Source organism: Scyliorhinus canicula, chromosome 3 (genome assembly GCF_902713615.1).
Source record: "Scyliorhinus canicula chromosome 3, sScyCan1.1, whole genome shotgun sequence".
Classification (NCBI taxonomy): Eukaryota; Metazoa; Chordata; class Chondrichthyes; order Carcharhiniformes; family Scyliorhinidae; genus Scyliorhinus; species Scyliorhinus canicula.
In genome coordinates, this window is record NC_052148.1 from 226,089,989 (window position 1) to 226,111,372 (window position 21,384).

The following is a 21,384-nucleotide window of genomic DNA, read 5'->3' on the forward strand; positions in this document are numbered from 1 at the left end:
GCTGATGATCAGTCATTTTCAGAGTGTGATGAATGTAGGAATTTCAGTTATAGTATTTTATGTATCCGGTGCAGGAATAGTTAAAAGCCTGGTTAGTGTGTGTATGTATCTGCTGTAGTAATGTTTTAAAAATCCTAGTTTAAAAACAGGCAGACACTTTGGCTATTGAAGGGGTAATTAAGGCTTCGTAAAAATGAGAGAACCTTATTTCAAACTATGTTCGTGTGTAAAAGGACAAGCCTAATGGATTTTTGTTATGATTTCTGGGGAGAAGGTAATTAGAGATGCTGTGTTTGAACTTAATAATCTTTATTATTGTCGCAAGTAATGACTTACAGTAACGCTGCAATGTGAAAATCTCCTAGTCGCCACATTCCAGTGCCTGTTCGGGTACACAGAGGGAGAATTCAGAACGTCCCATTCACCCAACAGCACGTCTTTTGGGACTTGTGGGAGGAAACCGGAGGACCCAGAGAAACCCACGCAGATACTGGGAGAACCTGCAGTGACGCAAACTTAGAATCGAACCTGGGATCCTGGCGCTATGAAGCAACAGTGCTAACCGCTGTGCTACCGTGCAGCCTGAAAGTAATCAGGTCATGGGATTTGAGTGGGATAAGGATGATGTAATTAATGGAGGACCCAGGAGCTGAAGCAATCAGGTTTTGAGTCGGTCAGCTTACATTTGGCTGTGAACAAAACAGCAGCTTTAGGAAATCCCCTGCTCCCCCTCCCGCTCTCGCCAAGACATTACTAAACAGCAAGTATTCCTGTGGTTGTTAACTGGATTTAAAAATGGGTTTTGACCCGAGATGGGTTTTTCTTCATTGGCGATAAAGAATGTAGCTGTTTGGAATTGATGTTTCATTTTATTGTCAAGCATTGTTTAATTGGTCATTGTAAATTTTTTATTTTATCATGAAGTTAGTTTAATACTGCGTTAATTATAAAGTTTGTTTCAATGTACCATATCCCTATTTGTGCACAGAGTCATTACTGGAGCAAAGTATCCTTTCCTCGCAGCTTTACAAATTAAAAAATTGGACATTTCTGTCCGGTAGTCATAACCAGGCCATATGATTTGATTTGGGTGAGAAAGGCCTAACAATTAAATTGATCTAATCCTTCAAGGATTTGAGATCTATCATGTACCCAGTGACTTCTTAAAAGAGAATGCATCCTACCTTCCTGGAAAACCTTTATGGATGTTGATCACTTTCTATAGCGAAGCACTACTCCGGCAGAGCTGAGAAGGAGCAGAGTTCAATGTTATGTCAGGGAAGGAGACCCGGTTGGCGAGGATATTTGGTTGAAACTGCATCTCTGGGTCAAAGACATTATCCACATTGCAAATGGTCTTGTTCACCCTTGGACAGCTGTGAGGGACAGACTAAAGTCAGCAGATTGGAGCAGAGTTTCTGTGGGGACCAAAGACCATGACTCTCAATATTTAATTGGAGGAAATCTCGGCTCAAGTACCCTGTCGAATAAGCAATCTAATGAATCAAAGCCAATGGCAGGGTCAACAGAGGGTTTTGCTGGGTTTCATCAAGTGTACCTATGGGAACTGAATGGTGTTGCTGAGGAACATCTTGCAGATGGGGTATAGGAGCAGGACAAAATGGATCCCTGGGGGACACCAGAGGTAGTTGTGCCGAAGTGAGAAGCCATTGCAGATGATTTTTCTGGCTACAATCAGCGTTTGTAACTTCGGGCAGAGGCATTAGAAGAAGGTGATGTGGTTAGCTATATCAAAGGCTGGCGACAAATGGAGAAGGATGAGAAAGGATAGTTTCCTTTTGTCATGTAGAATATCATGTTGACTTTATGATAGCCATTTAAATGTTATGAGCAGATACCTGATTCAAGGGATTAAACCAAGGCATTACAAAAACAATGGGGAATGAATTTGGAGGCAACAACTCGTTTGAGGACTTTGGAGAGGAGAAGGCGGCTAGAGATTGGACAGTATTTTGCAAAGTGGGGCAATGCAGATTTTAAAATGTATTTCTGGCTTATTACTGAGCCCAACAATTATTGTCTGTCCCTAATTGCTTTTGAGAAGATGGCATTGAACCTCCTTGGGCCTAGTTACCAAGGAAACACCTGCAGCAGTGACCGGCGGCGGATTGGCCTCCAACAACCACAACCATCTTCCTTTTTGCTAGGCAGGAATCTAACCAATGGAGAATTTTCCCCAATTTCCATTGACTTTGATTTTGTTGGAGTTTCTTGATGCCACACTCTGCGAAATGCTGTTTTGATATAATGAGAAATCACTCTCACCTCCCCTGTGGAATTTAGCTCTTTTGTTCATGTTTGGATTGAGGCTGTAAGTTGCTATGGTTTTGACAAATGCACCATGTTTGACAAATGTAGTGTTTGATGGATTTAAATGGGGTGAAGCAAGAGTGGAATGTAAACACCGGCATGGACTAGTTGGGCGGAAAGACCTGTCTCTCTGCCATATATCTTATTTAATCCTTTTTTTAAATGTTTTTATTAGAGTTTTTCATTTTATACAAAATAAAAAAATCTATGCAAACCAAATGCAACTTGCAAAAGACTAATATTAGGAATAAGCCCCTGACCCTCTTCTTTTTTTTTTATGATATAGAATGTTTTATTTATTGAGTTTTCATTATCATGCATAGCAAGGCCGTATAATGACACATATATTACATAGTGATAAATTAATCCTAGTCAGCTGCCCGTATTTACAAACATTCAGCGCCCCCCGCACAGGGTGCGATCAGCATATGTCTCCCTATTTTCTCCCCCCTTCTCCGCTTTTGTCAGTGCTGGTGGTGTCTCTGTGGGCCACTCCTCCTCTTTGCACTGTTGACTACAAACAGGTCCTGGAAGAGGTTGGTGAATGGCCTTCACGTCTTGTGGAAGCCCTCTTCCAAACCCCAAATGGTGAATTTGATATTCTCCAGTTGAAGAAATTCTGACAGGTCGGCCAGCCAGTCTGCGGATTTGGGTGGTGTTGATCACCAGCCGAGCAGGATTCTTCAGCGGGTGTAGGAAGGCAAAGGCTAGGGCGTCGGCCCCCCTCCCCATTGAGTCCTGGCTGGTTTGATACTCCAAAAACTGCCACTTTTGGGCATGGCTCCACCCTTACGCCCAAAACCTTGGGCGTTACCTCGAAGAAGACAGCCCAGTACCTGACGAATCTGGGACATGCCTAGAACATCTGGATGTGGTTGCAAAAAAAAAAATGCTGGAAATCTCAGCAGATCTGGTGGCATCTGTAGGGAGAAAAAATAGCTATCGTTTTGACAAAGCGTCACCTGGACTCGAAACGTTAGCTCTTTTCTCTCCCTACTGATGCTGCCTGATCTGCTGAGATTTTCAAGCATTTTATTTTTGATTTCAGATTCCAGCATCTGCAGTAATTTGCTTTTATCTGGATGTGGTTGCCTCCCTGGCACCGTGCACATTTGTCCTCCACCTCCGAGAAGAACCTGTTCATTCGGGTTCTAGTTGGGTGTGCTCTGTGCACTTCCTTCAGCTACATTAGGCTTAGCCGTGCACATATGTAGGTGGAGTTGACCCTGTACAGTGCTTCACTCCAGAATCCCCACCATATTTCAATCCCTAGCTCTTCCTCCCATTTTTCTCTTGTGCCTTTCCACACAACCGCCCCCACAAATCCCTGTAGTCATACCCCCCTTGACCCCCGTCCCCTGTCTCTCTTTCCCCCCCCCCCCCCAAATTGCTCAAGTCCCAACAATTCTTTTAGTAATGATTGTCCCATTGGTGTGTTGTTGGTTCCCTACGGAGGAAGCTTTTGACTTGCATGTGTCATAACCTGTTCCCCTGGTCAGTAGGAGCCCCTCTGTCACTTCTTCTAACGTTATCAGTCTATTGTCCGTGTAGAAGTCACTGTCGGTGTCTCTCTCTTTCCCCCCCCCCCCCCCCCCCCAACCCTTCCTGTCTCCACCGTTTAAAGGCGGCGTCCATTTTGGCTGGCAAGAACCTATGATTGTTCAGGTGGGGGCCATAGCGGACGTTTTGGTCAGACCAAAGTGTTGTCTTAGTTGGTTCCACATCTGGAGCGTGGCTATTACCACTGGGCCTGTTGAGTGCTTGGATGGTGGGGTAGGAGTGCTGCTGTGGCCAGGGCTCAGAGGAACGTCCCTGTGAGGGAACTGTCCTCTGTTTGTTTTTACCCATTCAGCTTCTGCCCCCCCCCCCCAATTCACTCCTGAAGACAAGGACGCTCAGCCATCAGTCCGTAACTACCTGTAGTAGTTCCCCAACTGTGAGCTTGGCCAGTGAGTGAATGGCTCTCTGCTGAAATTATCCAGCCAAAAATCACGGCTCTCTGCTGAAATTATCCAGCCAAAAATCACGGCTCTCTGCTGAAATTATCTAGCCAAAAATCACAAGAGTTGACTTCATCAGGGGTTTGGAAAAGGAATTATAGCCATTTGTTTGTTCCGTTTTCTGTGGATGGCTTTGCTTTTTACAAAAATAGCAGTTTTCTGTGCCAAGAAGAAAAGGCACAAATGAGCAACAAAGATTTGGGCGGCACGGTGGCGGAATTGTTAGCACAGCTGCCTACAGCGCTGAGGACCCGGGTTCGATCTGGCAACCCGGGTTCAATCCCGGGCCCGGGTCATTGTCTGTGTGGAGTTTGCACAATCTCCCCGTGTCTGCGTGAGTTCGTGAGTTTCACATTCATAATCCAAAGATTTGCAGGGTCGGTGGATTGGCCACACTAAATTGGCCCTTAATTGGAAAAAAATAATTGGGTACTCTAAATTTATTTTTAAAAATGGGCAACAAAGATTTTCAAAAGGAACGATGGCATGAACAATTTGATCAAGATCATTCCACTACAGGAGATGGGCAAATACTTTTTGTACATTCTACAGCATATAATTGACCTGATACCTTGACTAATGGTGAAACATCTTGTGATTGCATTCCGGCTAGATGTGTATGTTCTAACTGAGATATTTGTGTGTTAAAGATTAGTATTAAAAATTAGACAATTGTTCTGGAGATCTGAATGATGTTGCACCCATGTTTGATCTAAAAGTCTCTTATGTTATTGCTAGCAATTCTATTTAATTGGGATTCAACTTCTGACAACAAGTGAACTATGATGAGAAAATTACAATTTATTTGGAGTGCAGCAATGTGGTGAAGATCCTAATTAAACTTTATGCTTACAGCTCATAGTACACCTGTAGATATGCCAAGCCGAGGTCAAAGTGAAGATGGAGATAGTGGAATAGCACGGTCAGGTATTTATTAAATTTTTCATTTACTTTTCAAACATATGAATCCAAGTTCAGAAATCTATTTAAAGTTAATGTATTAATAGACTATTGATATTTTAAACACTGCCATCAATTGGATTTAAAGAAATGAGCTTTTCGCCAGATTTATTTGATTCATTAAAGCTGACGTTGTCTGAAACTCCTAAATTCGAAGCAGAGAAAAGGGAAAAGGTATCATGCTCAAATTTTAATCTTTTAGAGTATTTTCCTGTTTCTGAGGTTGGGAAGTTCCTTATTTTCATAACCAGTTGGATGGAATTATTTTCTATTTCAGAAGCTACGTTAGTGCAGTTGGAAAGGGACTAGATTTGTAGTACAATTATTATGTAATTTGTATGTTTGTGTTATCTTTATGAAGCACTCCATGGTTGAGGTGCATCTAATCTGTTTTTGTATGTTTTGTCCTGCAGCATCCCTAAGCAGTCTGTTAATTACACCATTCCCTTCTCCAAATTCCTCTTACTCCAGTAGCTGTGCCAGTAGTTTCCAAAGGCGCTGGCTACGCAATCAGACCACCAGTCTTGAAAATGGCATTTTTCCCAGGTGGTAAGTGTAAAGTTTATAATGTAATCAAGACATTATTGATCGAGAAGGCAAAAACAAAATATCTGAAGGAAGAAGCTGATAAAGGGCAAGAATGGCAAATCAAAACATTTTTTTTAACTAATCAAATTGGCAGGCATCTTGTGATAAAGCCTGCAGATTAAAAATGCTTACAAATCAGTGATCTCATTCAGATTGGGGAGTATATAAGAATGGCTTATGTGGAAATTGGTGGTAAAACATAGTTCTACCAGTGGGAAGGGAACCTCAAGGTATTGTTTTTAAGAGAGTGGGAAATATTTTCACTATCTGCATGGTTTATGAAATCTGACCTATAAAATAGCTTTTTGATACTTTGAGATCTTGGAAAGTGTAACGATCCATCCCGTTGATTCCCTTATTTCCTATTTATATTTTGTTATCATTTTTGATCCAAGGATTTTTAAATAGACTTGTCTTTAAGTTGAGCAGAAGAAATGCAGAAGTTGCAAACTGCAAGATTTTTGAACAGTCAAACCCAGACTTTATGGCACATGAGAGACTGGAAAGATTCACTCTGGTCGGAAGGTGGCGAATAGATTGGCCTGACAACTGACAGTAATTGGTTCCTGACAGGTGGGGTTTCAGAGGACCCAGCAGAAAACTTCAAGACTCTGAAAGGAGAAGCTGTGTTTCTCTCGCTGTCGCTCTTTCACTCTCTCTCTGCCACTGGATTCTCAAGATGGAAACAGCTCTCTCTCTCCTCTCTCCCTTTCTCTTTCTCCTCTCTCTACCTGTTGCCTCCTGTCAGAAGTCTCTGGACCCTGAGGAGTCTACAGTGAAAACATTACAGACTGAAGGCAACGGTATCATCCAACAGTAGGCCTCGACTGAAGAAAGAATCTAGCTGGAAGACGTCCATCTGAAACAGAGACTTATCCTTTTACTTTCAGTATTTTCTTTACACCTCTCTTTCCGCCCTATTTGTTTCTCCTGTATTTGTATAGAGGGTGGGACGAGTAAAAGAGGGGTGGTTAGAAATTAGATAGTAGTTAACCAGGTGTATTTGTTGCCTGTTTAGTTAATTTCAACTGTGTTGCGATTCCGGGCCAAGTGGGTCAGAATTAACTGTGCATAGCCCAGGGCGTCATATCAAGAATAATTCCAGTTGTTAAGGGCGTTAGTGACAGCCTCACTGCCGTTTCCGCTGGTGAAATATTCAGCGAACCCGGTGGTGGTCTCCACGTTGAAGATATGGAGACAGTTTCAGCAACACTTCAAAGTGGAGGGCGGTATCAAAGTTGGCAACAATCTGTGCGAACCATTTGTTTGACCCAAAGTGGCTGGATGCTAGGTTCAGGGGGAGTGGAAGGGATGAGGGATTTGTTTTTAGAGGGGCGATTTGCAAGCGTGGAGTTGTCGGAGAAATTTGGACTTTCACAGGCTGATGTTTTAGGTACCTATTGGTTCGCAACTTCGCAAAAAAATCTTCCTGACATTCATTCCCTTTGGTGCCTCCTTCCTCATTGTTGGAGAGGGTTTTGTCACTGGCAGAGACATAGGAGGGGAGCACACAGGGATTCATGGCAGGATTATGGCGGAAGAGGCAGTGTGAGTGGAGGGGGGTGAAGGGTAAGTGCGAGGTAGAGTTAGGATCAGAGATGGTGGATGGGGTGTGGTACGAGGCCCTGGGTAGGGTGCATGCAGCATTGTCATGTGCCAGGTTAGTGTTGATACAGTTGAAGGTAGTGCATAGGTCCATTTGACCAAATCCAGACTTAGTAAGTTATTTGTGAGTGTGGAGATAAGAGTAGGTAATGTGGGAGAGGCCCAGCTAATCATGTGTATATGTTCTGATCATGTCCTAAGCATGTGGACCTCTGGGTCTCCTTTAGCACTATGTAAGCGTTTCTATAAAACTGAACTGAACCCGGTCCCAGGGCCATATTTGGGGTGTCGGACCTGCCAAAGCGAACCCGGGGCTGGGGCAGGGGAAGATGTCCTGGCCTTCTCCACCCAGTACCTCCGTGTGGCTGGGAGATCTTATGGAATTCTTATATCTCGAGAAAGTTAAGTACACCATGAGGGAGGATATTGAGGGGTTCTACCAGAACTGGCACTGTTTATTCTGTGCTGTAAAGAGCTGGTCACTATTGGATGTTAGGTAGTGAGGGGAAGCTAGGGCAGGTGGGGGAACTAGGGGAGAGAGTGTATTTTTCTGTTGAGGGTGTGCAACATGGGGTGGTTTCTTATTTTATTGTGTTCCTGTTTATGTATGAAATGTAAATAAAAATACTTTTTAAAAAAAATAAATAAAAGGAATAATTCCAATCATTGCTGTTGTGATTGTGCTTTTGGTCACCTGCTGAATATCTCTTTTATGTGGCTTGGTGTCAAGTGTTTGATACCACTCTAAGCAGTGCCTTGGTGTTTTACTATTTTGGAGGTGCCATATAAGTGCACGTTATTGTTTTTGGATCTGCAAGTCATAAAATGGTTGCGGCACAGAATGAGCCTGTTATGGCTGGGCCAGCTGTATGCAAGATCGACTTGGCTACTCTGACTCCCCTTTCTTTCCCTCATGCCCCGCAGAATTTTTTCCCCCAGCTGCTATCCAGTTCCCTTTTGAAAGCTGTATTTGAATCTACCTCTACTAGACTCGGACAATGCATTCCAGCTCGAGTGCATTCCACAGCAAGTGGTTTTTCCCTCATCTAGCTGTTGAATCTTTTACCATTCACCTTGAATCAGCGTCTTCTGATTCTTGACCCCTTATGCCAGTGGAAAAAAATTCTCCCTTTATACTCTGTCCTGGCCTCTCTTGATTTTGAACACCTCACTCAAATCTCCTCTGCCTTCTCTAAGGGGAGCTTCCCCAATCTATCCCCATACCAAAATCTTTTATTCGCAGAACGATTCTTTTGCTTGAAATGTAGTGCCCAGAAATGAACATGTTACTCCAGTTGAGGCCAAACGAGTGTTTTATAAAGGTTCATTTTAAACTCCGTTGCTTTTGTACTCTATTTAGAAAGCCCGTGATTCCATAAGCCTTATTAATTGCTTTCTCAACCCACCTGTCATCTTGAGTAATTTGTGCACATATACGCCCCAGGTCCTTCTGCCCCTTTAGAATTGCAAAATTAGAATTTAGAAATGTAAAATTTTAAAGGTAACCAACTCTGGAGTGTTTCCTGAGCCATACACCTATTGGCATAGGGTCAAAGAAATTGGGGAATTAAACGCATGGCTCAGAGTGTTGTGGAAAAAATGGATTTCAATTCATTGGGGCAAGGCTGGTTTAGCACAGTGGGCTAAACAGCTGGCTTGTTAAGCAGAACAAGGCCAGTAGCGCGGGTTCAATTCCCGTACCAGCCTCCTCAAACAGGTGCCGGAATATGACGACTAGGGGCTTTTCACAGCAACTTCATTTGAAGCCTACCTGTGACAATAAGCAATTTTCATTCCAGGGAAGAGGGAGCTTCTCATGTTGGGATGGGCTGCACTTAAACCAGCAGAGACCAGTGTCCTGACCAGTCGTATAACCAGGACTGTGAATCCAACAGCAGGGGGTGGGTTCAGTAGAAGTGAGATTTCAAAATCCATAGTGAGATTCGGGCAATAGAATACTGTAGTGATGTGAGTTTAAAAACAAGCAGAGTGAGACAGGAAGGTACAGCAAGCTTACTGTAAATTGATTTTTAAAAATTAATATATGGGATTTGGGCGTTGCTGATTCAGCAAACATTTATCGCCCATCCCTAGTTGCCCTTGAGAAGGTGTAGTGAACTGCCACCTTGAACTTCTGCAGTCCTTGAGGTGTAGGTACACCCACAGTACTGTTAGGGAGGGAATTCTAGGATTTTGGCACAGTGACAGTGAAGGAATGGCGCTATATATCCAAGTCAGGATGGTGAGTAGCTTAGAGAGGAATCAGTGAATAACATTATTGCAGGGAAATGAAATTTAAAATTTTTTTTATCTGAATGCGCAAAGCATCTGTGATAAGATAGATGAATTAGTGGTACAATTAGAGGTAAATGGTTTAGATTTAATTGCCATTACAGAGACATGGTTGCAAGATGATCAGGATTGAGAAAGAAATATTCCATGCTACACAATATGTCACAAAAACAATGGTTAAGGGATGGGGTAGCCCTGATAGTAAAGGATGACATAAGGACATTAGTGGGAAAGGATCTGGTCTCTGGAGATCATTAAGTAGAATCCGTATATGTGGAAATTAGGAATCGCTAGAGTCAGAAAATGGTGGTGGGAGTAGTTTATCGGCCCCCTAACAGTAATTATATGTTGAACAGAGCATTAAACAATAAATTATTGGAGCTTCAAATGAAGTCAGTGTAGCAATTGTGGGAACTCTAATCTTGATATAGACTTGGGCAATCAGATTGACCAGAGTAGCCTAGAAGATTAGTTTGTAGAATGTTTTTGAGAGTTTCCTGGAATCGACTCGGGATGAAGCTATCATCAATCTAGTATTGTGTAATGAGGCAAAGTTATAGTATTGTGTAATGAGGCAAAGTTAATTAGTAATTTCTTAATAAAAGGTAGACTTGAAAATAGAGATCATAATACAGTGAATTACATGTTAAGTTCGAAAGTACCATTCCCCAATCACAAACAAGAATGTTATACTTAAAGCTAATTACAGAGGTATGAGGAGAGAATTGGCTAAGATAGATTGGGTAAGTAGACTAAAAGATATGGCGGTAAAGGAACAGTGGAAAACTTGAAAAATAAATTATTCAACAGGTTCGACTTAAATACCTTGCTAACTTTCTGTTTTTCAGTGAAATGAGAACAGTATCAAGTGGTAAATAGTGAGTAGGATAGCCTTGGATCACAGAACGATGTAGACTGGCTGGTCAGATGGGCTGATTAGTGGTAAATGGAATCTGGATAAGTAGGTAATGCACTTAATAGAGTGAAAGCTGAGCAGTTTTTCCTGCTGGTCAGGGGATCTAATACCCAGGATGGGGAAGGGCACATTCTTAGGATGGGTCGATCAGTTAGGACTGATGAGGAGAAATTTGTTTACTCAAAGGATTGTGAATCTTTGGAATTCTCCAGCCCAAAGGGTTGTGGATTCTCCGTAATTGAATACATTTAAGGCCAGGACAGACAGATACTTGGTCTCTCAGGGAATCGGGGGTTATGGGGAGTAGATGAGAAAGTGGAGTTAGTCCAAGATCAGCCATGATCATATTGAATGACAGAGCAGACTCGATGGGCCATATGGTCCTCTCCTGCTATTTCTTGTGACCAAACATTGGGAGCCCCTGCTGACTAGTTCAGAAATTACTAATATGCACATATATTCTTCTCATTATGATTGATTTTGGTTTGTTTGTGTTTAATGTTTCCTTATTTACAAGGTCAACTGAGGAGACATTCAGTATGGCAGATGAGAGCTTTACTTCGAACCCTCAGATGGTCCGGAGGAAGAAGATTGCTATCAGTGTTGTTTTCTCTTTGCCAGAGAAGGAAGATGGGAACAAGACTTTCCAGGAGTTCTTTTTCTCACATTTCCCTCTCTTTGAGACTCACCTGAACAAGCTAAAGAGTGCAATTGAGAAGGTACCAAACAATTACCGTTTTATAATCCATTTTTTCTATCTATTAATTTTATTAGTCTTTTCAAGCCTGTTGATTAGCCCAAGTTTGCATTTTTAAGTGCATTTTCTCCCTTGTTAATTTTGGTGCAGTTACAATGTGAGATATGTACAATATTGAATCCATTCTGGATTTATTGAATGAACCTGTCTCCCTCTTCTAAGGTCTTGCACAACTTGTTGTTCAGGTGGTCTCAACTGCATTTTCCAGACTTCATCTCCTGGACCTACTCATGGTTTGTCACAATTGGAGCTATGTTGACAGCAGGTGTAGGAAATAACATTTCCACCATGAAGGCCTCTTTCATAACTTGAGACAAGGTTGAAGTGTCTTAATGCAAAATGAAGTGTCTTGCAGACTTCTGAGCAACAAAATTGGGGGTGTTCTATTCATAAGCGTTTTGAGTACATAGTAATGCAGCAGGTCTTAATGTGTATTTCTTAAAACCTTTTCTTTTTCTCTTGGTAGGCAATGATTTCCTGCAGAAAGATTGCAGAATCTAGTCAGAGAGTTCAGGTTTACATCAGCCAGGTAATGGAAGGCCTGGGAGAATTCAGGTGAGACATGAAGGTATTTGTATAATTTTGTTCATCTGCAGTTGAGTACTAATGAACTCTTTGAATTACTAATGAATGAACTAATGAATTACTCATTACTAATGAGTAATGAACTCTTTCCCCACCAACCATTAAGTGTTGAAGGGTTGTAAGGCTAGAACTAGATTTATTACTGTTGTATGATTTCCTGCATTGATGAATTTGTCCACAGTACCAGAACTACTGTTATCATGGTTACAAATGACATCCCATGTGACTTTGACAAAAGTAAACCATCTCTGCTTGTCCTTTTTGACCTGACTGGGACTGGAGCCTATGATACAGCTGACCACACCATCCTGCTTTGATCCTTCTCCACTGTTGTTCACTCATTTGGTTCCGTTCTTAACTAATCGGAGTCCATGGAATGGGTTTTCCTCCTGCTCCCACGCCATTATCTCTTGTACGGATCTATCCTTTGTCCCTTCCTACTTAACTTGCAGGATACTGTGAGGCCTGGATAGAGTGGATGTGGAGAGGATGTTCCCCTCGTAGGAAAAACTAGGACGAGAGGGCACAGCCTCAGACTGAAGGGACGATCCTTTAAAACTGAGATGAGGAGGAATTTCTTTAGCCAGAGGGTGGTGAATCTGTGGAACTCTTTGCCACAGAAGGCTGTGGCAGCCAAATCACTGAGTGACTTTAAGACTGATAGGTTCTTGATTAAGGGGATCTTGGGGTATGGAGAGAAGGCAGGAGAATGGGGATGAGAAATCTATCAGCCATGATTGAAGGCGGTGCAGACTTGATGTGCCTAGTGGCCTTAATTTCTGCTCCTATGTCTTATGGGCCTATGGTCTTATCATCTACATACTACCTTTCAGTGACAATATCCAAAAACATTGTTAATTTTCACATGCTCACTGATGACACCCAGTTCCACCTCACCACCACCTCTTTTGACCTCCCACTATCTTTAAATTGTCAGACTGCTTCTCCAATGTCTAATACTAGATCAGCAGAAATTTTCACCAATTAAATATTGGGAAGAAGGAAACCATTGCCTTTGACCCCTGTTACAAACTCTGTTTTCTGCCCACCCATTCTACCCTTCTCCCTGCAGCTGTCTGAAGCTGAACCAATCTGTTCATAGGCTTGATTGTCAGATTTGACACCAGGATAAGCTCTGGACCACATTAATGTACCATCATCATTTCAAACACATCTAGCAAATTTCCTTTAAACATCTCTGCTCCAAGGAAAACCACCCCAGCTCCTCCATAGAACTGAAGTGCCCCATCCCTGGTACCATTCTTGTAAATCTCTTCTCCACTCTATTAGGCATTGATATTTTTCCTAAATTATGGTGGCCATAATAAACTACTGCAGCTGAGGCCAAATCGGTGTGTTTTGTAAAGGTTTTGCATAACTCCCTTTTGTATTATACCATTATTAAAAAAACATACCCTATGCTTTTTTTAACAGCTTTCTCAACTTGTTTAGCATTAACATTAATGAGTGGGAGGAGCTTGCTACTAATTGTTCAAAATGGCGACAACATGTCCATCAAGCTGCATTAGGCTTTGAGTCCGAACTCATTGAGGCAGAGCAGTGGCAGAGAAGGAAAGAAAAGGAAGCAAATCCTACTACCTCATGGGGCAGCCATTTCAACTCACTGTCCTGCTCTCCTGTCCACATGTCTGTCCTTGGCCTGCTGCAAAGTTCCAGTGAAACCCAGCACAAATGGGAGGAAGAGCCCCATATATTCCAATTAGGCACGTTACAGTCTTCCGGATTTAACATTGAGGTCAACAACTTCAGACTGTGAATTCTCCCCTCCATCTCTCTCTCTCTCTCTCTCTCTCTCTCTCTTCCCCCCCCCCACCCCCAAACCATACTTGGGCCATCTGTTTCCTGTCCCAGGTTGTCCTTTGACACTGCTCACTTTTGTTCTTCCATAAACACAGTCTGATCCCTTAGTGTGCCACTATCAGCACCCTTCTTTGACTTGATCACCACCATTTACATTCCCCTTTATCTTTTTGTCCACGGCATCATTGTCAATCTGCACACATCGCTGATCCTCAATCCAGTCCCATTCCTCCCGCCTTCCCCGCTCCACCCTGCGATCTTTCACCTACGGCAGTATGAATCTCATCCTATTTCCAGTTCTCTCTAGCTTTGACAGAAGAGACATCTAGACTCGCGTTAGCTCCGTTCACTCTCCACAGATGCTTTTGGACCTGCTGAGATTATCCAGCATTTTCTGTTTTTGTTTACCTCGTGGAACATCTTCCCTCATGTGCCCAAAGATTTGTGGGTCCAGAATCAGCCTGTTTACTCATGTGAAGACTCATGGCAGGAAATTATCACCCTGAGTAGATGTCATCCCAAATCGAGGGACAGCTGCCGACATCCTTAGTTAGCCATCCTTCTCAGAGTCTTTTGTCTCTTTTTTAATAAATTTTAAGAGTACCCAATTATCTTTTTCCAATTAAGGGGCAATTTAGGGTGGCCAATCCACCTAGCCAACATATCTTTAGGTTGTGGGGTGAGATCCACGCAGACACGGGGAGAATGTGCAAACTGTGCTGTATTGTTCTATGTTCTATGTTCCACACGGACAGTAACCCGGGGCCGGAATTGAACCCAGGACCTTGGCGCTATGAGGCAGCAGTGCTAGCCGCTGCACCCCATGCTGCCCTGGTGTCTTTTTTTCTAACTTGTCTATATCTTTGAGAACATTGGTCAAATTTCTCTTTCTTAATCCATGTACACCGAATGGATCTTCCTGGACTCTGGCTCGATTGCCCACCTGTTGAGCTGTCGTGTGTGTGTGTGTGTGTCTATTAATCTCTATTCATGTATTTTTAAGAGCTATTTGTATTTTAGAATTCATTGCGGCCAGTAATTAAATGAACTGTAAAATGTATGGTACGAGAAGCAATTTGTAAATGAGTGAATGATAGAATCCCATGTACTGTGTATTTACATTTCCTTGTCCCTTGTATGTTGGGCATCAAATCATTCTGTAGTCAGTCTTCTTTCCTGTTTAGATGTTCTTCATCTTTCACTAAATAGTTGTTTTCTACTTTTGTTAATTATGTAAAATCAGTCCAACAAGATACCTCCCTACCCTGGATCACCGAAAGTGATCAAGCGCAGACATCAAAATGTTAACAAATCAGAAAATATCCTGTGTTCCTATCCCATTTCGCAATTATTCCAACATGTATGATTCCAGTCTCCCTCATAGCACGTAAAAATTTACTGTGATGTAAACCAGCTCCTGTACATCACAGCATGGTTCCAGGCCCTTTGTACTCGCCAGCAGCCCAGACTCCACACCAGCATTAACTCCTAGTTGAACCTAATCTGATTTACAAGTTGATTTACCAGCTCTAGTTGATCTGCTTTCGTGCCCAATGTAAGTCCCCAATCTCGACATAACCTTTCCCTGCTTGAGCAATGCTTCCTGCTTTAGCCTCTTGCCCTGCTTAAGCCATGAACTCAGCCTCTTACTCCCCACTCATTTAGAAATATGCACTGGAAGTATTAACTGCTTCAATTTGTGCTGTTAAGGACTAAGGCCCATAATGTAAAACTTTATGCACGTGTGAAATATAAGATCAATTTTACATTTGTTCACAAAGCCATGATCTTTTTGCAGTAGGTATACTGTAGATTGAAAGCAACTATATTACAGCTAATTAAGGGGTTGTGCGGGTTATATGTAAGGTTCTGTGACCAGAAAATGCCTCGAGGCATGGCTCATGTTTTTTTCTTTGCTTTGTAGGACCACTATATGTAATCTTTACACAGTCCCAAGGATCACAGAACCTGCATGGCTTACCATAATGTTTAACACATCAGAGAAGAGTCGGTTATGCCGTCACTTTGTCAGAGAATTCACCTTGCTGATAGAACATATGTCAAAGAATCAGTATGTATATGGTACTCTTACGATATGTCTGTAAACTTCAATATTTTCTGACTCTATGACAATGTATTTCAAGTTTTCGAAAAGTTCTTTTGTATAGTGGTAGGCACTTGCAGCTAAATTTTCAATGTTGTCCATTTTTAACGAGTTCTGCCATCTATTCCAATATGGTTACAGCATTGGTCATATTAAACATGTTATTTTGGCTTCTTTGGCTGAGATACTGAACAAAACTCCATGAATTTGAAGCATTTAAATTTTCTCTAGCAGCAGCGTTTTTAAAAAATTAATTAATGTGATGTGAACATCACTGGCCAGGCCAGCATTTCTTGCCCATTCCTAATTGCGTTTAAGAAGGTGATGGTGGGCAGCACGGTGGCCTAGAGGTTAGCATAACCGCCTCACGGCGCTGAGGTCCCAGGTTCGATCCCGGCTCTGGGTCACTGTCCGTGTGGAGTTTGCACATTCTCCCCGTGTCTGCGTGGGTTTCGCCCCCACAACCCAAAAATGTGCAGAGTAGGTGGATTGGCCACGCTAAATTGCCCCTTAATAGAAAAAATAATTGGGTAATCTAAATTTTAAAAAAAAAAAGAAGGTGATGGTGGTGCAGTGGTTAGCACTGCTGTCTCACAGCACCGAGGACCCGGGTTCGATCCCAACCCCGGGCCACCATCAGTGTGGAGTTTGCACATTCTCACCATGTCTTCGTCGGTCTCATCCCCGCAACCCAAAGATGTGCTGCGTAGGTGGATTGGCCACGCTATATTGCCCCTTAATTGGAATTTTGCTTTGTTTAAAAAAAGGTGATTATGAACCTCCTTAAACCACGGCAGTCTGTGTGGTGAAGATACTTCCATAGTGCTGTTGAGAAGTTACAGAATTCTAAGCCTGGGACAGTGAAGGAATGGCAATATGCTCTCATGTCAGGGTGGTCTATGGTTTGGAGAGGAACTTGCAGGTTTTGATCCCATTCATCACTACCATTGTCCTTCTTGGTGTTAGTTGTTTTATAGTCATGATGTGGAGATGCCGGCATTGGACTGGGGTGAGCACAGTAAGAAGTCTTACAACACCAGGTTAAAGTCCAATAGGTTTGTTTCTAATCACTAGCTTTCTGGGTGAAGGAAGGAGCCTGAGGAAGGAGCAGTGCTCCGAAAGCTAATGATTGAAAACAAACCTGTTAGACTTTAACCTGGTGTTGTAAGACTTCTTATGTTGTTTTATAGTGATTTGGAAGGTGCTGCCAAAGAAGGGTTGATGAGTTGCTGCAGTGCATCTTGTAGATGGCACAAACTGCTGCTTCTGCAGCAGTGGGTGGAGGGACTGAAGTTTAACGGTAGCAATCAAATTGTTTTTCTCCTGGATGATGTCATGCTTTGCTACTCTAAAGGAGGGTGCTAACACAAGCCTGGTACACACACAGCTTTATATTTTTGTTTAAATTACTGTTGGTCCACACGACTTATCAACTTCGCCAAGGCAGCAACTGTCTTAACCCATTTGCTGATTTCAGCAGGATGTGAAGCTGTCTATGAATTCCAGAGTGAAATTGTCATTGTTAATAATGGTGGAGTGTCTGCATCCTGGCCCATAACTTTGGTCTTTTTGACATTCTTCGTCCAAACTGCTTGCAGGTCCCGGAGAACTGATCTCCAAGCTATTGCAAGTCAACTTCAGTATGGGATGCCAGCATGGCACTGTCAGCAAACAGCATCTCATGGATTCGAACATGGCGCACTTTGGTCTTGGCACATGGTACAGCTTGCCATCAGCTATTTTTTTAAAATAAATTTAGAGTACCCAATTCATTTTTTCCAATTAAGGGGCAATTTAGTGTGGCCAATCCACCTACCTGGCACATCTGTGGATTGTGGGGCCGAAACCCACGCGAACACTGGGAGAATGTGCAAACTCCACACGGACAGTGACCCAGAGCCGGGATCGAACCTGGGACCTCGGTGCCGTGAGGCAGCAATGCTAACCACACAATGTCTTGAATTGCTTTCTGGACAATTAAATACTTTTTGAGTTATAGCCACTGGTATAATGTAGGCAACGTTATTAAACGGTGGATAGGTTTGGGTTATTTTCCTTGAAACAAAGAAGGCTGAGGGGTGACTTAATTGAGGTGTACAAAATTATGAAGGGAAGTTAGAGTGGACAGAATAAAATTATTTCCCTTGGTGGAGAATTCTGGAACATGGGGACATAGATTCAAGATAAATGGCAGAAGGTGTAGAGACATGAGGAGGAACTTTGTTATGCAGAGGATCTAGAATTCGCTGCCCAAACTGTTGGTGGAGACAGAGACCCTAAACACTCAAGAAAAAAGTACCTTAATCTGCACTTTTAAGTGCTGTAAGCTACAGGGCTATGGACTGAGTGCAGGAAGGTAGGATTAGAAAGAGCACCTGGGTGTCCTCAGGCTGGCATGGACAAGAGGGGCCAAATGACCTCCTGTGCTGTGACTTTTCTATGGTTGTATTTTGTTGGTGGAAGCTTACTGTGAGTAGGCTTTGTGTGGTGAAGTTGCCAGTAGTGAGTAAAGGGCTTCCATAGTTAATCAGCAATCTGTTTACACTGCACAGGATTCTCAAGTCTATTTCATTAATTTCAATCTTGTCATTTTACCAACCTAAGTTGTTGATTGCAAATATATTGTAGTGAGAAGCAGCAATCAGCAGTCATCAAACGCGCTGATCAAGCAAACATGGTTCACAATTGTGTCCGTTCAGTCTTTGCCCTCTGGTCTATTAAACGTTGTGTCGCAGAGAGCGACTTTTTTTGCTCAGGAGTCCTTTGATCTTACTACTATTATGGCCAAGGTTTAGAGAACACCAAAGTATATCATGGAGTCCACCTGACCCACAATTTTTAATAGACTTTGGTTATGAGGAGCACAAGGGCCCACTTTACAGGTGTGATGCAACAGAGATCTAAAGTATTTTTAAACAAAACAATGTTTATTCTATGAATTGTTATGGGCTAGGGTTTAGAGAACCCCAAAGTGTATCATGGAGTTCACCTGATCCACAACTTTTAATAGATTGTGGTATAGGGGGCACACGGCCCACTCTACAGCAGAAATGGAAAAGTATTTTTTAAAGCAAAACAATGTTTATTCTATGAACTCAAGTTAACCTTTTTAAAACATACAGTGAACATCTTAGCCACCATCAATTCAAATATACCCCCCAAAGAATACAACGCTAAGTAATCCTTAAGCTGTCCTTTTAACATCCATAAGACTTATAAAAGAACTTTTAACAGAAGTGCATCAGGTTAAAGTCACTACTGAGAGCAGTTATTAGTTTTAAATCACCAAAGGATCAATTTACAGTTTTTAGATTTAAAGAGAGAGAGAGACTAGTACCCCTTCTGGCTGTGACTGCAGCGATCCAGCTCTGAAAACTAAACTAAAACACCCTGCAGCAAACAGCCTAAAACTAAAGTAAAAAGCTGACAGACAGCCCAGCTCCCCCACACTCTGACATCACTGATGAATACGCATTTCTTAAAGGTACTCTCACATGATAGAATCCAGTTAACATTTTATAAACACACAGTAAACATCTTATCAATTACCAACACTGATACCCCACCCCCCAAAGATACAGTACTCTATAAGTAACCCTCAGTAACTTTCCTAACAACATCCATAAGCCAAAGACCCTTTTTAACAAAGGCAGTAGATTTGCATTCCTTACAGAAACAGGTATTACTTTGAAATCATCAAGTGATCTGGAGACCTTCTTTAGCATGCAGAGAGAGACACCAAAATACACCTCCTTGGTTTGAATGCAGCTCTCCAACTGCAAACGAGACTAAAGCTCAGAGCCAAAAACAGCTTCCAGCTCAAAACTAAAGTAAAAAGCAGAGCCAGAGCCCAGCTCCACCCACACACTTACATCACTGCAGCCACTTGAGAAGACAAACATTTCTTAAAGTGACATTCCCATGACACTACCCTGTGAGATTGCTGATGAAATACAATCCAATGACACCGTTTCTATGAAATACAATCCAATGACACCGTTTCTATGAAATAATTATATTGAATAATAAGATCTTCTACAGAATGGAAAAATCTTGTTAGTTTTATCTGGATGCTAGATTGGATCTTTGCCCAGATATGAGTTTACTGCCACCGTGTTCCTATGGTGCAATGTGCAGGACAGTTAATGCGGCAGTACCGAAATCAATATTATTGTCTGCGCAGTGTTGTAAATAACTAATGAGATATTTCCATGGCAAATTAACAATATTGCACAATATTGCACAATGTTGATAAAGTCATGATGGAATCACGTTATCCCATAATATTGTTGCTGCTTTTAATATTAATGAGCCATGCTGCATATATATCGGACGGTATTTATAACCAGCTGTCATTTTACCAGGATTTTTCTGTGATTCGTGAACCCTGAAAGGGGGAAAAAGTGTTATGCATGATTGAAGGTTAAGTGGGAGTACATGGGGAATAAGAGAGACAGAAGTACCAGGGCTCCTGATCTCTCTCCCCATGGCCCTGAGGCGTATGGCCGTTGCTGTATCCTGTGCTCTAAGCCATTTCTTACTCTTGTGGTGTAAATCGAATTGGCTGAAGACTGGCATCTGTGATGCTAGAGAGTTTTTATTCATTTATGGGATGTAAGAATCACTGACTTGGTCAACATTTGTTGCCCATCCTTAATTGACCTTGCGATGGTGAACTGCCTTCATGAACAGCTGCAGTCCATGTGGTATGATTACTGATCTCTGGAGGAGACCCAGGTGGATCATCCTTTCAGCACTTTTAGCTGGAAAAGATTGCCTTTTGCACTCGTGCTTGCCATTGAATGTGATCTATTGGTTGAGAGATTGTTTAGCTCTGTCTAGAGTATGCTGCTGCTGCTGTTTAGTCCCTCGCTGTTGTTCACCAGGTTCGCACCTCCTTTTTAGATATATCAGGTGCTGCTTCAACATACTCTCTACATTTTCATTGAACAAGGCTTGATAACACTGACTGTTAATGAGGAATGTGCCAGGCTATGAGGTTGAGGAATGTGGTTTGGAAATATTCTGTTGCTGAAGGCCCAATGGCACCGCATAGATGCCCACTTCTATGCTGTTAGATAAGTCTTTGTTTCTAATTTTTGTATAATGGTAGTGCCACAGAACACAGTTGAGGGTGGCATTGGTTTGAAGACATTATGCCTCCAGAAGGACCCTTCGGTCACCGTTACTGATACTACAATATCGGAGAGCAAAATCTTTTGCTTATATTGGTTCGTTCATCACTTGTTGCAAGCCCGGTCCAGTAGCTATGCCTTTCAAAACTCAGTCAGTGAAGCTATGGTGCATGGTGATGGGCACTTGAAGTCTACAGCCAGAGTACATTCTTTGCTCTTGCTGCCTTTGATGTGTCTTCAGAATGGTGATCAGTGAAGGAGGACTGACCCGCCAGCTAAGGTTTACTCAG

At 42.3% G+C, this 21,384-nt stretch overlaps 1 protein-coding gene across 4 annotated transcripts in view; it reads left to right on the forward strand.

Moving 5' to 3' along the window:
* Positions 1-21,384, forward strand: part of LOC119963329 (folliculin-interacting protein 2-like) — a 120,867-nt gene that overhangs the window by 76,262 nt on the left and 23,221 nt on the right. For all 4 annotated transcript variants that reach the window (XM_038792308.1, XM_038792310.1, XM_038792309.1 and 1 more), the window contains 5 exons: positions 5,187-5,258; positions 5,705-5,840; positions 11,210-11,411; positions 11,916-12,004; positions 15,780-15,926. In XM_038792308.1, the coding sequence (XP_038648236.1) occupies positions 5,187-5,258; positions 5,705-5,840; positions 11,210-11,411; positions 11,916-12,004; positions 15,780-15,926 (646 nt within the window). The remainder of the gene's footprint in view (positions 1-5,186; positions 5,259-5,704; positions 5,841-11,209; positions 11,412-11,915; positions 12,005-15,779; positions 15,927-21,384) is intronic.